The sequence below is a fragment of the Nuphar pumila genome, chromosome 9, assembly GCF_984573655.1.
Source record: "Nuphar pumila chromosome 9, dmNupPumi1.hap1.1, whole genome shotgun sequence".
Lineage (NCBI taxonomy): Eukaryota > Viridiplantae > Streptophyta > Magnoliopsida > Nymphaeales > Nymphaeaceae > Nuphar > Nuphar pumila.
This window is the reverse complement of record NC_143257.1, coordinates 124,514,081-124,530,262: the sequence shown is the minus strand read 5'-3', so window position 1 is coordinate 124,530,262 and position 16,182 is coordinate 124,514,081. Positions and strand designations below refer to the sequence as shown.

The window sequence follows — 16,182 nt, the reverse complement described above, 5'->3', positions numbered from 1 at the left end:
TCCGTTCAAATCGGCTTTGATAACATTGTTCCTTGATAAGTTTTCAAAATATAAATAAAAAAGGTAGTTGAATGTAACAAAGAAGATTCTGGACTTTTTTTTTAAATAACTAATATGCTGTGTGCTTTTACTGTAAACTTTCTACTAAAAAATAGAAGAAAAAAAAATAGTTCTATTTCTTTGTTTTGTATTTTAACGGCGAAGGTGGGGTAGGGAGAGCGGAAGCTTAGAGAGAGCGAAGAAGAGAGAGGTGGTGGGGTCTGGTAATCGAAAAGGAGGTGTTTTTATTACCATCTTCCCGCCCATTTCACTCATCTTCTCTTTCGTTCTCTCCCTCTATTTCTCTTCCTGAATTTGAGGGAGAGTTTTGGTCTTCCCTCCATTTACTGCCACTTTCTCCTTCGTCTCTGCGAGGGAGGGAGGGAGAAGGATGCCGGGGATCGCCTGGCGATTGGAAGAATGGGGACGCCGGAGAAGAAGCAGATGATTTACGATCGCGCCTGTGCTTCTCCCGCAGCTGAGGTGGTTTTCTCTTTCGATTTTTTTCCGTATTTCTCGTCCGGCTTGTTTTTCTCGATTGTGTTCGGGAAGGAGGAAGTCTCCATCAGGAGATCGGTTGGGGTTTGGCGTAATTCCTGAACGAATTTCCGAAACTGTAGTTCACAACTTCGGTGATTTTATTTTTTTTGAAAAGAATTCCGTCTTTTTCTCGGTTGTGTTTGGGACAGAAGATGTCTCGATCTGGAGATGGGTTAGTTTTTGGGGTAATTCTTAAAGGAATTTCCGAAACTGCAGTTCACGACTTCCGTTTGACTGTTTATTTGGGGAGCAGTGTGAAGTATTTGGCTCTTCGTCACTCTTTTACTGTTGCTTGTTCTACATCTCTTCTTCTCTCGCTCTCATGGAAGGGGAAGGAATCGACAATTACGAGTTTCTGTCTGGATTTGTTGTTTTTCTTTTGATGCTTGAAAGATTTCTCGTATTCCTTTTACGATTTTAAGAAATGAGGGAAGCTGGAACTCTCTCTCTCTCTCTCTCTCACACACACACACACACACACACGCACAACACACAAAGCACTTACATACTATCGTTGTGACTTAATTTTGGGGTTTATTGTGATTTTCAAGTCGGCCTCTGGATCTTTCCACTTTCTTGCATTATTTCGATGAGTATTATCTGTCGTACTACTTTTAGTTTGTTCGTTCTTGTTAATCTTTTTGTATATCCACATGTGCGCACGTGTGTGCTCCAGGCATGCTTGTTATTTAATGCGAGTGTTTTTTTTTCTTTTTTTGGTATGTAGATCTGTGAGGTATCTATCAGCTTTGCGCAATTTGAGGGTCTTTTTCCGCATACTGGGTTTCTCGTCTTTTTTCTTCTCAAAATTCTGAAACTTGGATTTTCTTTTTCTTGTCAAATCGGTGTGTGTTCTTTGGTGGATATTGCATCCCCGGCCCTATTCTTGCCTTCTGTTTTTTGCTCTTTCCTACTTGGTTTTGGAGATCTGATGCTTCTTTCCCATTGACTTGAGGGTCACTATTGTTGTCATTATCTTTTACGGATTTCTTGTCAGTCTGAGATGCCTGATGGTTCTGTAGGTGTTTCTTGGTCTAGTTTCTCATTTTTACTTCACCTTGTCATGGAGCTTTTCTGCTGATGTGCTATTATCTTGATCTGCAACACTAATGAATATGAATTTTGATGTTTGATGCATAACCATAAAGATATTTGGTGATTTTGTCTTGATTTTTGGTGATTCCTTTTTCTGACAATGAATCAAATTATGAAATTTCACTTGTATTTCTATTCAAACTTAATAATATTGATGATTTTTCACCATTCAAACTAGGTATTTTGTATGCTCATTTGAAGATTTGTGTCTTTTATGCATTTATGCATTTATGGGACAACGCTATTTGGTTTCCATGTTTGGGGTTGAAGTCATGTCCTGGTTTTATTTCTTACTCCTTCATGGCCGATTGGTGGCTACTTTCAGCATTGCAGCTAATTTTTTCAATGATTAAAGTTGGCCTAAATATGTACTTAAGTTTGGTTTGTTTCTACTTGCTGCATTACCACTTAGGCCTAATGCTGATTACGTTTGACAATTCTCTACTGAAGATGTTAATTTTGTCCTTTTTCCTTGCCTTCTTCCTTTTATCTGCCCCATCGTAATTGTTTGATGCTCACCGTTTTCTTCTTCTTCTGAACTATTTGTTATGGATATATTAGCATGGTGATGTGGAAATAATTAATAGCAATTGTAAATGGTTTGTGTTCTCATTTTTTTATTGGTCAATGCCTCTGTCTGTATGAGCTGCTTCTTCCACTGAATATTTTCCCTTTTTTTCCCTGCCGTTTTAATTTCTGGGCATATCTAAAGCTTTGGCTTCTTTCTCAAGCCGTTGGCTATTATAGCATGGTGATGTGGAAATAATTAATGTAAATGGTTTGTCTTCTCATTTTTTTTATTGGTCAATGCCTCTGTCTATATGAGCTGCTTCTTCCACTGAATCTTTTCCCTTTTTTCCCCTTCCGTTTTAATTTCTGGGCATATCTAAAGCTTTGGCTTCTTTCTCAAAACATTGGCTACTAGAAGTCCTACCCTAAAGATTTCCTTCTGATAACATCTCTTTTTCTCTGTGTAGGGATCTCCTGTGTTCAACTACATTTCTAATCTGTCTCCTATTAAGCCAGTTAAGTCTGTTCATGTTACACACTCATTCCAAGAGCTTAATTGTGCTTCTCCTCCATGTGTTTTTGCATTGCCAAGAATCAGTTCCATGAGCCAGTCTGGCGCCCTTAGAAGGTGAGGGATTTTCTATTGTCCTATTCATTTATTTTATAAGATAGGTTTTCTAATTCATATTTTTCTTCAGGGATCAATTCTCTGGTTCATGTGATGTGAAGTCTCTAGATGTTGAAGAAAGCAAAGCACCAACAGGGGCTCAGAATGTTCTTGAGCATTCTTCTTTTTCCACTGAGGCTGCTGCAAAAGTGAAGTTTGATAATGTGCACTCTACAACCATGCAGGAAAATAGTGATGCTAGGGGTGCTGTGCGATGCTCTGCACATAATCCCAGACATGATGATTACACTACAAATGATGCCACTAACCTGCCCATTAGGCAATCAAATCTAGTTATTGAATCATATCAAATCGTACACTATGTTGATAATGGCTCCAAGGGTAGTGTGACACCTTCCTACAATGTTAAGACAGAATCTGGGATTGAAATACCTAGTATTCTGCCTTTCCCTGAGATTGAAAATATCCCGTCATCACTTATGCAGTTTGTAAATATTTTGAATAGTTATGAAGGTCAATCAGAAGCACTGGGTGCACCAGATATGCAGTATACAGCTAATACTAGGGATAGTATAGGTTTTCTCAATCAAGAGAATGATGAAAGGCCAGAGTGCGATTGGGCAGATATGACCGTCAATGATGCTGACGAGTTTTTTATTTTTAGTCCCTCCACAGAAACAAAGGCACAATTAGGGCAGTCACAACAACTTTCAAATCAGAATTCTAATTCTGTTTCTTCTTTTATGCCAAAATATTCCCAAATTAGCACTAATGGCTGGAGCAGGACACAAATTTCTGGTTCTTTGCATTCTTCACATAGTGTCAGTTTAAAAGATCCTGCAAATGGTTCCAGGGAGCTTGATGCGCAGGATGATATGGATCTCACTCCTGAAGTGCCCTCTACAACTTTGCAGAGTATGTTGGACAATGGTGACAAGATTGAGAAAACAGATGATAGGTCCATATATCCTGATGGGCATTGGATTCCAGTCAGCTGTAAGGTACGTGTGCATTTTAAGATTCTGCTTCCTAACATCATTCATTATGGTTAAATATTTTCTTCTATTTGTAACTTACTTCAAAGTTCAGTCTGTATATATTTTCTTGGGACGACAATGTTGTAGCCTTTGTAGTTGACCATGTTACTTTGCTCATGATCCATAATTAAATAAAGGAGCTAAAGGAAATCAGAAAGCACTGAGCACAACTCTTTTGGCTGTCATGTAACCATAAGTTATAACAAGTTAGCAACCTAGAAGAAAAGTGGATTAATACCATGATGCCTTGTGCGCATCAATTCTAGGGTTGCCTTTTGTTGGCTCATTGCTAGAGGTCGCCACTTTTCAGAGGACAAGCCTATAGAAGGAGGTTCAAGCCTATAGAAGGAGGTCCAAGCCTATAGAAGGTTATATGCATTGGATCAGACCAGGTCATTGTGAAGCTTCATGGACATCATGCTCCTTTTTTTTATCTTATAATGGTCAATCGTGATTACATTTTAGCCTCTCTCAAAATTTACACATGCCTTGTTATTTTTTGATTGCTTGGCTTTGTTTGCTGATACCTTGCATAACAAAAGAAATCTTATTTCAGTATTTTGAAAGAGTATCATGAGAGCTTGTGTCAACCATAGCTTGAAAACCCAGTGATTGTGACTCGACTGACTTGAGAACCCGATTTTGCTAACTTCTATTATATATATCAAAGCATATATTGTATAAATAAAATATTCTCTGATGGCAATATATATATATATATATCATAAAATACTGAAATATAAGTAAATATTTAGGTGACTTGTGAACATCACCAATTTGACTGGATGTCACGAGTATGAGACCACAGGTTCATTCCTTCGCTGCGAGGCCGGAGCTAGGTGTACTCCCTAGTGGGCAAGGGGGACTTGGGGTTTTACACTAATGAACTCAGTTAGCGAGGAAGGTGGTTTTTCCCAAGGTTGCCAGACTAGGAAGCGAAAGCGAGAAATGATACGTGAAGCAAGAAGCGGTGCATTTTAAAATGTATAGGAAGCGAGGAATAAAAAAAAACAATATAAGAATTGAATGAGAATCAAAATAGAACACAAATAAAAACTAAGTAAAAGTGATTATTCTTAAATTTTATGTTTTTTTAGTGTAAGAATTAAATTTTTAACAAAATTTAAAAATGATGATTGCCAATTTAGAGAAAACACATGGAAGTGAGTGAGAAGCGTGAGAGGAAACACATAAAAAACATGAAAAGAAGAGAAAAAACATATAAGAACTAAGAAGAATAGATGAAGTGTGTTGAAAGCATAAGAGAAGCATGAGAGAATCGAGATTTGTATCAAGTTTCATAAGCAAGGAGTATCACACTTCCGAAGTGAGTTTCCGGGAAGCGGGCTTACCACCTATCTAAGAAGCTTCTGGTAACTCCGGTTTTCCCCCATTTATCCAAAAAAAAAGGTGATATTTTGTGATGCAACTAACATCTAAGTACCAAGAGGTATGTATTATAAAAAAGTAAATTCATCATTTCTATGAGTTGCCAAACTAATATATGAAGCATCACAATCAACTGATTGTTTGATGTATAAAGTATAAATTATCTAATTCAACCATTAACTATCATAAAGAGAACTTAGTTGTGAAATTCTGATATTGATAAAGTAATTGATGTCTTCATTGTAAAAACAACATTAAAGTTCTAAAATAACCAACAGTAGTAATTAGGATACCTACATACTATATCTTAATGAAAATTATCATGAGAACTGGTTCATGTACAAATAGGTCTGGTAAACAAACCAAGCAGCTTGCCACTCGGCTCGCCACAAACTCGTTCATGATCATTTTGTATAGCTGAAAAGCCGAGCCACTTTCAGCTTGTTTAGCTTAAACGAGTCAAGCCCAAATACAGGGTGTTCGGCTCAGCTCAGGAGAGCTCGTATAGACAGAGGCGGAGCTGGGGGGGGGGGGGGGGGGGGGGCAGGACTGGGCTGTAGCCCAGTCCTGCTTCTCGAAACAGTTAATTTTTTTTTTTTAAAAGCCCAGTCCTAGCCCAGCCCTGATTCCATATGAAATAGATTTTTTATCCATTTTTTTAGCCTGACTGCAGCAAATAGTTTGATTTGTCCATATGAAATAGTTTTTTATTAATAATTGTAGCCATTTTTTATTTTATCTCAAAAAAAAAATTCGGGGGCGCTGCCCCCGATCCCCCAACTATCACACCAAATTTTTTTTTTTGCTACACCCCTGTTTGCCCCCCCCCCCCCCCCCTCACATGAATCCTAGCTACGCCACTGCATATAGATAATATATATTTTCTATGTGTAATATATATTTTAAGTGTAATATATAAAATGGATAATGCATAATACATATACAAAAAGAGAAGGATGAACGAAAAATATATACATAAAATCTGAACTATTAAGTGCAATATATACATATATATATATATATATTCCATTCACAAATAACATGGAGTGTTTTTACACGAGCCAGCTCGTTTTCGGCTTGTCTCATTGAAGGACAAGTCAAGCTCAAGCTCGGCTCAGCTAAACATGAACACGAGCTCAATCCACTGGTAAATGAGTCCAGCCCAAACATGCCCTGTTTGGTTCGTTAGGCTCGTTTACCAGTCCTATGTACAAATTAAAAAAAGAACTCCATTTACATAATCATAATTTTATATGTACAATGTTTATCATGTATAATTAAAACCTATAAAATTTGAAAATATGAAGGTACATATGTGTAGAGGTCAACCAACTGGGCTGACCCAATAGGAGCAATGATGTGGTTGATTCAAACAAGTCAATGGGTCAACACACCGGGTTTTAAACTATGGTATGAACCCTGTTGATAAAACCATGATTGAGTTATATTTATCAATGGTTGTGCAAGAAAACATCTAGGGGATGTATGTTTTTTGAGCATAGGTTTTGGAATGATATTCATGTTCCTATGTTACAAGCTTTAATTGGAGCTTGTTCATAAGTCAAAGTTGGGGTAGTGTTGAATGGAAAATGTAAGTCACCATTCCTTTTTTATACATGCATAAGTTGTTAAGGATGGAAATATGACATGTTGAAAAATTGTGAACTACTAGTCATGTCTTGAATGATTGAATTAGCACCAGTGAAACTTTGCTCATTATGTTCTTAGAATACTATCTCTGTTATTTTTTTCAAGAGAAGATTGAATTGTTATTGTTTCGTTTATAGGTTGAAAAACAACAACTACGTGGTATCAAACGACGTTGTTTAGTTTTTGAGGCAGCTGAAGGACATAGGAAGAATATGGGAGACAATTCTGAGCTCAGTGCTTCCGCTCCATCTCATTCTGATAGAAATCTCTCCCCAGATGACAAGCAGTTGGTTTCTTGTGATGCTAAGTTTAGTTCAAAGAGGATTCCATCTGGCATTGGCTTGCATTTGAATAGTCTTGCAAGTCCCTCTATGGGTGGTAGGGTTATCAAACAGGAGGCTCTAATTTCTGGAAGACAAATAGTGATTGCAACAAGTTCTTGTGCTTCTGTTAATCCTGCATCTATTAGCCAGAAACCTATAGTGTGCTCCATGGATTTGATGCCTATTGATAGAGATCCTGATATTTCTGGAGACAAATTTTCTGCTCCACATAATGGTTCCATTGTGCCAGAAGTTGAATTTGGTGAAGAAGTCATTCAGCAAAGCCCAAAAAAAAAGAGGCATGCGACCTTGCTTGAGCTTGTTATATGCAACACACACACACACACACACAGAGGCACACCTTGTGTACATGCTCATTAGTTTATAGAATATTTACTTTATGCAGGCGAAAGATTACTCAATCTGGAGAAAAGGAAGGCTGCAAAAGGTGTCACTGCAAGAAGTCAAAATGTTTGAAACTGTAAGTTTCATCTGTCATTTTTTTTTTAAATTTTGTTACTAAAGTTTGTACTGATGGGCTTAGATTATGTTTCAGGGATCATTTCTTTGATTCTGAAACTAGACAATTTCATATGTCTCAATTCTAGTATCATACTGTGCATCTAGCATATGTTCATAACTTTTTATGAAGTTATTGGTCACTGTTTATGAGTGGAAGGTATCTGAAACTGGTAGGCACCAGGTGCTCTTTAGGATTAATGCTTTATTGTAGTTGTCGAGTTTATTTTATTTCATAAACTAGTCTATGTCTTTTTTCAATGTTCTTGTTCATAAAGGGAACAAAACAATGTCTGGGTAACTTCGTCTTTCACTATGATTTCCCGGCGAATCTTTCTTTAAATTTCTAACTTTCCATTTCACAGATGCTGACAAGTAAAATGGCAGGCTATTGTGATTTCTAAAAGGTATACTTAGATTTTACTTTCTTGGAAATGAATCATATGAAAATCGACTTATGGAATGATAACATGGAAAATGCCATAAAGGAACTGCAGATCATACTTGATATTTGTTTATTTTGGGTCAAGTAGGTTGAAGGAATGACTTCATTTCTTTAGGTAACTTGGTTTAGTGTACATGAAAAAGGAGCTAAATGAGAGGGATGGCTAAAAGGAAGTTAGCTGTCAATCTATCATTTTTGTTGAAAAGCTGAAAGTCAAAGGAGGGAAAGAACTGGTTTGTTTGAACTATGTACACTCCCTATATCCTTGATGGATTGGGAGAGAGAAAAGTATGAGGTTTCTACAAGATAGTTGAACTGTTCAAGTATTCTCCTCTCCCTCCCCCACCACCACCACCACCACACACACACACACACACCTCCTAATATGAAAAAATAGCCATCTTAAAACAGTTTCTAATCAACTGCTTTAGGTACGTGTATGAAAAATCCTTATGCTAGAGAAGTCAGGGCAGCTGGACAGGTTTTATTGGCGGCTTACTGGATGGTTATCAAATAGTTGTTATTCAGCTTTTGCATCCGGACCATGAATTCTCTATGTATCTATTGGATATCATTTCTCATGGAAGTGCAAGCTGAGGTACTTTGTTTTGTCTTTGAGGACATGGCTCTCTTTAAGGTTTTTACCATGTCAATGGCCTAAAGATGTGAAGAGGATTTGGCTCCAACATCCTGCTGGAAAATTACTGTTTAGTTGGATTCTGTAATCCCTTGCAAAAGTACCAGATTTGCCAAACCACATGTATAAGCAAACACAGGCTCACAAGAGATTTTAACGTGGTTTGATCTCAAGGATCTATGTCCATGGTATGATCTTCTGTCTGTCTCTCACAATGACAACAAAGAGAGGGGACTTATTATTAAATGTGCTCATCCACATACACAGTGTTAAGGAGTTTCTCTTCTTTTATAAACATAAGAAAATCCAACTTCCTTATGGAAGTTTACATCCTTATCAATTACGGATGGAAATTCCTTGTATGAGGTTTCCTTCTCTTCTTCTTTCTTTAGGAAACTTAGTTTCCTTATTGTCTTTTAGATCTCTCATGTTGATGCCATCATCAAGAATCTCTCTTTTGGTCTTTCTTTCTTGTTTTATGTTATCTTCAAGACTTTCTCTTTTGGTGGACTTCCCTTCTTCACCAATTCTTTCTCTTTTGGTGGACTTGAATTCTTCACCAAGACTTCCACTTTTTGTGGGTAAAGTGGGTGACGGTGAGTCATGATCTCTAACACTTCTAAATTTAATTAGCTAAATCATAAATTGGTCAGATCTGGTTTTGGATTTTCACACTCGAAAAAAGAAAAAGTATGTACAACAGGAAGCCTGTCTACGTGTAAAACCACATCTGATGGGGGGAAATGGCTAATCTGAATCCATCCTCAGTAAAGGTTTTTCCCATCCATATCGTGATCTGGCTATTGACAAGTCTGTGCTCAAATCTCTAGGATTTTGTAATGCCTACATTCAACCTAAATCTGACCTGTTATTGCTGGGTTCTATAAAGATGAACACCTCCAACTTGCTATCCTGTCAACATTATTAAAGAAACCCTCAAAGCACCATTTTGGTTTTATGAAAGAATAGCAGTGATCCTCAAGTCAGTGTCTTTTTCTTCTTTCTCATGTCAATGGGTGGGGACTTGGATTTGGCAAATTTGGTGATCTTCGCTTAGGTTTACTCTGTCGGTGAACCATATATTTTATTTCTCAGTCTAACCAGTTATTGGGATGATCATTTGTAGAATCAATCTGATTTGATCTTTGCTTAGGCTTTGTTAAGTTGTGTGTGTGTGTGTGTGTGTGTGTGTATATATATATATATATATATATATAGTGTTGTAATAGGAAATACCCTTTAGGGGTATTTCAGTCTTTTCACAGAGTTGTAATAGGCTGTGCCCATTAGGGTCACAGCAGTCTTTTAATATTTTTTCCTTTTAATTTTGTTTTATTGTCCTTTAACTTTAGGTTAAGGGCATTATGGTAAATGGTTGTTAGAGTCATTGAGACCTCCCCAATGGCTCTATTTCTAGCTGTTGGGAAAGGTCCTAATGGCTCTTGTGTGTGTGTGAAGTGTATATATAAGGGTGAACCCCCCTCTTGTATTCTTATGCTTTCTCAAGTATTCTTTCTCAATAATATTCTTTATTTTTTACTTGTGATTCAAGCTCATAAGTGGCTTATTTGTATGTGCTTTTGTATTGACCCATAAGTGGTCTCTGAGCTCTTGTGTTCTTGTAAGCTGATAAGAGACATTTACTTATATTTTTCCTCTTTCATTACATGGTATCTGAGCTTCGTTGGTCCTTGATTGCAACTTGTGTTTCAAAGTATGGTGGACCATGAAGAACGAAGGAGCGTTGGTTTGTTGCTTTGGAAAGTGTGTCATCAACAATCTTTATCTATTTCTCTTCTCCCTCTTCTTTTCTCTTTTTCTCTCTTCTATTTTTTTTTCTTCCATGACCGACAAAGAAGTTGTAACTATTGTTCCCATCAAATTCGATGGGACCAACTACAACATGTGGGCCACCGCGGTAAAGAGAATATTAGTAGGGAAAAATTGTGGCATTTGGTTGATGGTTCACTTTGGAACCTCAACCTACTATTACCAAAGTTGTAGTGGGAGAAGATGGTATATTTAAAGAGGAGACTTTCAAAGGAAATGAGAGGGATAAAACTCTCTTGGATTACAAAAATAGCTATAAATCATGAAAAGTAGGCCATGCTAAAGTGCTTTCTCTTTATGGAGGAACATGTGTGAGGAGCTATGTGAAAATATTTTGAAATTTGAACAAGCGGATGTAATGAAATAAGCGGAAGAAACCAAGAATGCTAAAGCATTCACTATGTCCCACACGGACAAGTGCAACAAGCACAAGAGAGAAAATCCACTAAGGGATATACAAAGGGCCTTATAGAAAGGCTACACACATGAAAAATAATATCACTATTATTGAAGAGGAGCTCTCAAGAGCAATACACCATACATGGGGGGTTCCCCCTATTTATAAGAAAAGGAGACCAAAGGGGCTCCCAATAGAGTCGTTGGGAGCCCCCAACGGTCACATATGTGACCGTTGGGGGCCCCAACGACTCCATTGTGGGGCCCCTTTTCGGTATCCAAAAAATACAAAAATAAAAATAAAAAGAAAAATAAAAAATGGTGAAATAAAAGAAACAAAATAAGTACCCCTATGGGGTACTTTGTGAAATGACCATAATACCCCTATCGGGTATTATGGTATTATTACATATGTTTTAACACCCCCCCTCAAACTTTACGGGGGAATGACCGAAAGTTTGCCAAGGAGGAACAAGAAGCGAGGAGCAGGCAGAGCTTTGGTGAAGAAATCGGCAAGTTGATATTCTGAAGTGACATATGGCAGTGTTACTGTCCCACGAAGATATTCATCACGTACATAATGACAGTCCATTTCAATATGTTTCGTCCTCTCATGGAAAGTGTGGTTGCTGGCAATGTAGATGACACTTTTGTTATCGCAACAAAGCTTCGAAGCCCCTGTAATTTCGATTCCCATATCTTGAAGAAGACTTCGAAGCCACACCAGCTCCATTGTAGTAGTTGCCATAGCCCTGTATTCTGCTTCAGTAGAAGACAATGAGACTTTCTGCTGTTTCTTGCACCTCCAAGCAATTAGCGAATCTCCTAGGAACACACAAAAACCAGTAGTTGAGATTCGATCATTTGGGTTTCCTCCCCAGTCAGCATCAGTATAAGCTAGTAAATCTAAGGAAGAGAGTGAGGATAGGAATAGCCCTTTAGTCAAAGTATTTTTAATATATCGAATGATCCGGAGCACAGCACTCATATGCACAGATGTAGGGGCATGCTGAAATTGGCTTGCAGAGTGCACAGCATGAGCAATATCGGGCCTGGTGATAGTCAGATAGGTGAGGGAGCCTATGAGTTGCCTGTAGGGCGTAGGATCATCCAGCAGAACTCCATCCTCCAGTCGTAGTTTAGCATTGATAACCTCGGGAGTTTCCACCTTTTTATCATCTGAAATCCCAGATTTGGAACATATGTCTGCAGCAAGCTTCATCTGTGACAATATATACCCTCGAGGAGAGTATGCAACTTCTATACCAAGAAAGTACCTGAGAAAACCCAGATCAGACATATCAAAATTATGTTTTAACATATTTTTAACTTTAAGAATACCGCTTTCATCATTGCCAGTGATGATCATATCATCAATATAAAGCAGAAGGATGATGATACTATTACCTGCATGTTTAACAAAAAGAGCAGTGTCAGTATAACAGGAGCGAAATCCCAATTGTAACATGATAGCACTAAATCTATCATACCAAGCCTTAGGGGCTTGTTTAAGACCATATAAGGCTTTTAATAACCGAAGGGTTTGACCTTGGTTAACACTGATTCCCGGCGGAGGGTCCATATATACTTCTTCATTCAAATGACCATTAAGAAAGGCATTTTTAACATCTAATTGGAATATAGGCCATTTCTTAGATGATGCTATCGCAATTAAAGTTCTAACGCTTGTCATGCGAGCCACGGGAGCAAAAGTTTCCTCATAATCGATGCCATATTCTTGTAAGTATCCCTTAACAACTAATCTAGCTTTATAACGCTCTAGGGAACCATCACTTTTTGTTTTGACTTTGTAGACCCATCGACATCCTATAGCTTTCTTATTTGGAGGAAGGTGAACTATTTCCCAAGTTTTAGCTTTATTTAAAGCATCTAGTTCAACTTTCATTGCTTCAACCCAATGAGGTATACTTTTTGCTTGATTATAATGGGAGGGTTCATAGTAAGAATGCAAGGCTATTAGACAAGCTCTATATTTAGGTGAAAGAGTTTCATATGAGACAAACCTATTAGGTGGAATTGATTCTCTAGAAGAACGCCTAAGGGAGGTTTCTTCTAGGGGTTCATTAAGCCGCAAGAAATTTTCTAAAGCACTAATAGGTTGGGCTTCCTCACGCCGAGTGTATACTTGAAGATTGTCACCATTAGTTGGTGATACATCATTATCATGAGAATCATGAGTATTTTCTAAAATTTCCGGATGACTCAAAGAGTCATCATTTGAATCTTCTAAAAGATCATTGATAAACATATAATCAATTTCATTTGATTTTTCCAATATGTCAAATCCATTTTCATCTTCTAAAAAGGTTACATCTTTGGAGACAAATAACTTATTGTTTTTATGATCAAAGCATCTATAGCCTTTTTGATTTTCACCATATCCTAAAAATACACATTCTATTGCTTTAGGTGACAATTTATCTCTTTTATGTAAAAGAACAAAGCATTTACACCCAAAAATCCGAAGACGATTGTAGTCGGGTGTCATATTAAAAAGTTTTTCATAAGGAGAGATATTATTCAATTTTGAAGATGGCATCCTATTGATTAAATAGGTGGAGGTTAACACGGCTTCGGCCCAAAAATTTTTAGGAATATTTTTAGAAATGAGTAAGGATCTAGTGGTTTCCAAAATATGCCTATGTTTTCTTTCCGCTAGACCGTTTTGTTGAGGAGTTCTTGGGCAAGATTTTTGATGACAAATGCCGTGTTGTTTTAGATATGATTGAAAATCATTTGATAAGTACTCTCCACCCGAATCGGATCTAAGAATGAATATTTGACTTTGAAATTGATTTTGAATTTTTGCATGGAATTCTTTAAAGAAGTTAAAAACTTCCGATTTAAAGTTAAGAAAATAAATCCATACATATCTAGTATAATCATCAATAAAAGTAACATAATATGAATAACCACCTTTAGATAGAACCGGAGATGGCCCACAAACATCGGAATGCACCAATTCAAAAGGTCTTGTTGTCACAAAGGATCTAACAGGAAAAGGAGTAGACTTCATTTTGCCAAAAATGCAATCTTTGCAATTGATATCTTTTTCTTTACAAAACTTGTGTCCAAAAGGAAAAAAATACATTTTAGAGTAACTTGGATGTCCAAGCCTTTTATGCCAAGTTTCAATATTTTTGTCTTGGACATAAGTACAAAATGAGGTATTTGGAAGCATTAAATTATCCATAAAATAAAGGTCTCCCTTCCTATGGCCTTGCCCAATCCGCTTCCCGGACCGGAGATCCTGCACAAAGCACCCTTGGGATGAGAAAGATATTTCACATCCATGGTCGGCTATTTGAGAAACGGAAAAGAGGTTAAGATTTAATTTTGGAACTATTCTAACTTTTGGAACAAGGAAATTTTGAACATTTTTAGAATCAAGAGTTCCAACACCATTTATTTTGAGAAAAGTTCCATCGGCCGTAGAGACACAAGACATTTTTGAATTGGTGTGCACATTGGTTAATGCATTTTCATGAGGGGTCATGTGAAAAGAAGCTCCAGAATCTAAAATCCAAGAGTACGTACCAGGAGGTGATGATGAGGCAATGGCGGCACCGGAGGTGGAAGAAGTGACCTTTAAAATTTGTTGAAGAGCCAAGGAGATTTGTCCAAGAGTATCTTTGAGATCCCCATTCTTGCCGTCATCTTCTTTGGTGGTGGATTCTTCAACGGAAGCCACCTTTGGCTTGAATGCTCCATTAAGCTTTGGGCAAACGGGTTTAATATGTCCCGGCTCATAACAATGGTGACATATAATCATTTTTCTTCCACCACTCCCTTGCTTACCAAAATGAGGTGGTTTGTATGTTTTAACATGATTGCCGGGTTTAGATACGGCAAGAACTTCCTCTATGCTTTTACCCATGCTATGCCTAGTCTCTTCTTGAGTAATCTCGGCAATAGCTTCTTCTAAGGGAGGAAGCGTGGATCTATGGAGAAGTGAGGATCTCACTTGTTCAAATTCGGGACGAAGCCCAAATAAAAATTGAAACAATCTATCTTGTTCTATTTGTTTTTGTCTTAGAACCACATCCTCCATAGATACCCATTTAGGCTCTAAAAGAGCCAATTCATCCCACAAAGGATTTAGAGCACTATAGTAATCTTGTATGCTCATGTCTCCTTGTTTTGTGGTTCTTACTTTTTCTTGCAAGAAATAAGCTCTTGCAAGATCCTTTTGGGTAAACATACCCTTCATAAAAAACCAAGCTTCATTTGCCCGGCGGAATTTTGCAATATTTGCACATACCTTAAGTTCGACATTATTCATAAACCATGCTAGGATTTTTGCATGGTTGCTCTCCCAATCTTCCATTTGATGATTATAATCTTCAATGGCCTTGAGACGAGCATCGCCTTCAAGTGCTTTCTCTTGATCTCCTTCCATCTTTGTGAGCTTAAGTTGGGGTTCCGGAACGGTTCCCATTACATAACCCCAAAGCTTCTTGCCTTTGAGATTATTCTCCATTGCGGATGCCCACATCATGTAATTTTTTCCATTGAGTTTGAATGATAGATCGATCTTGACTTCCATAGCTACACAATGAAGATGTGAGAAAGAAAAGAAGTAGAGAGAGACAAGATTTTACCTTTAGTAGATCTTATGGCTCTGATACCATGTAATGAAATAAGCGGAAGAAACCAAGAATGCTAAAGCATTCACTATGTCCCACACGGACAAGTGCAACAAGCACAAGAGAGAAAATCCACTAAGGGATATACAAAGGGCCTTATAGAAAGGCTACACACATGAAAAATAATATCACTATTATTGAAGAGGAGCTCTCAAGAGCAATACACCATACATGGGGGGTTCCCCCTATTTATAAGAAAAGGAGACCAAAGGGGCTCCCAATAGAGTCGTTGGGAGCCCCCAACGGTCACATATGTGACCGTTGGGGGCCCCAACGACTCCATTGTGGGGCCCCTTTTCGGTATCCAAAAAATACAAAAATAAAAATAAAAAGAAAAATAAAAAATGGTGAAATAAAAGAAACAAAATAAGTACCCCTATGGGGTACTTTATGAAATGACCATAATACCCCTATCGGGTATTATGGTATTATTACATATGTTTTAACAGCGGCCGAGGCTTGGACTTTTATCAAGAA

At 37.6% G+C, this 16,182-nt stretch overlaps 1 protein-coding gene across 2 annotated transcripts in view; it reads left to right on the top strand.

Moving 5' to 3' along the window:
• The first annotated feature begins 374 nt into the window (after positions 1–374).
• The window catches only part of LOC149829273 (protein tesmin/TSO1-like CXC 2), a 32,011-nt gene continuing 16,203 nt past the window's right edge, over positions 375–16,182 (top strand). For both annotated transcript variants that reach the window (XM_090018009.1, XM_090018008.1), the window contains exons 1-5: positions 375–522; positions 2,652–2,812; positions 2,883–3,813; positions 7,026–7,510; positions 7,618–7,692. In XM_090018009.1, coding sequence (XP_089874135.1) covers positions 460–522; positions 2,652–2,812; positions 2,883–3,813; positions 7,026–7,510; positions 7,618–7,692 — 1,715 coding nt within the window. In that variant the 5' untranslated portion in view covers positions 375–459. The remainder of the gene's footprint in view (positions 523–2,651; positions 2,813–2,882; positions 3,814–7,025; positions 7,511–7,617; positions 7,693–16,182) is intronic.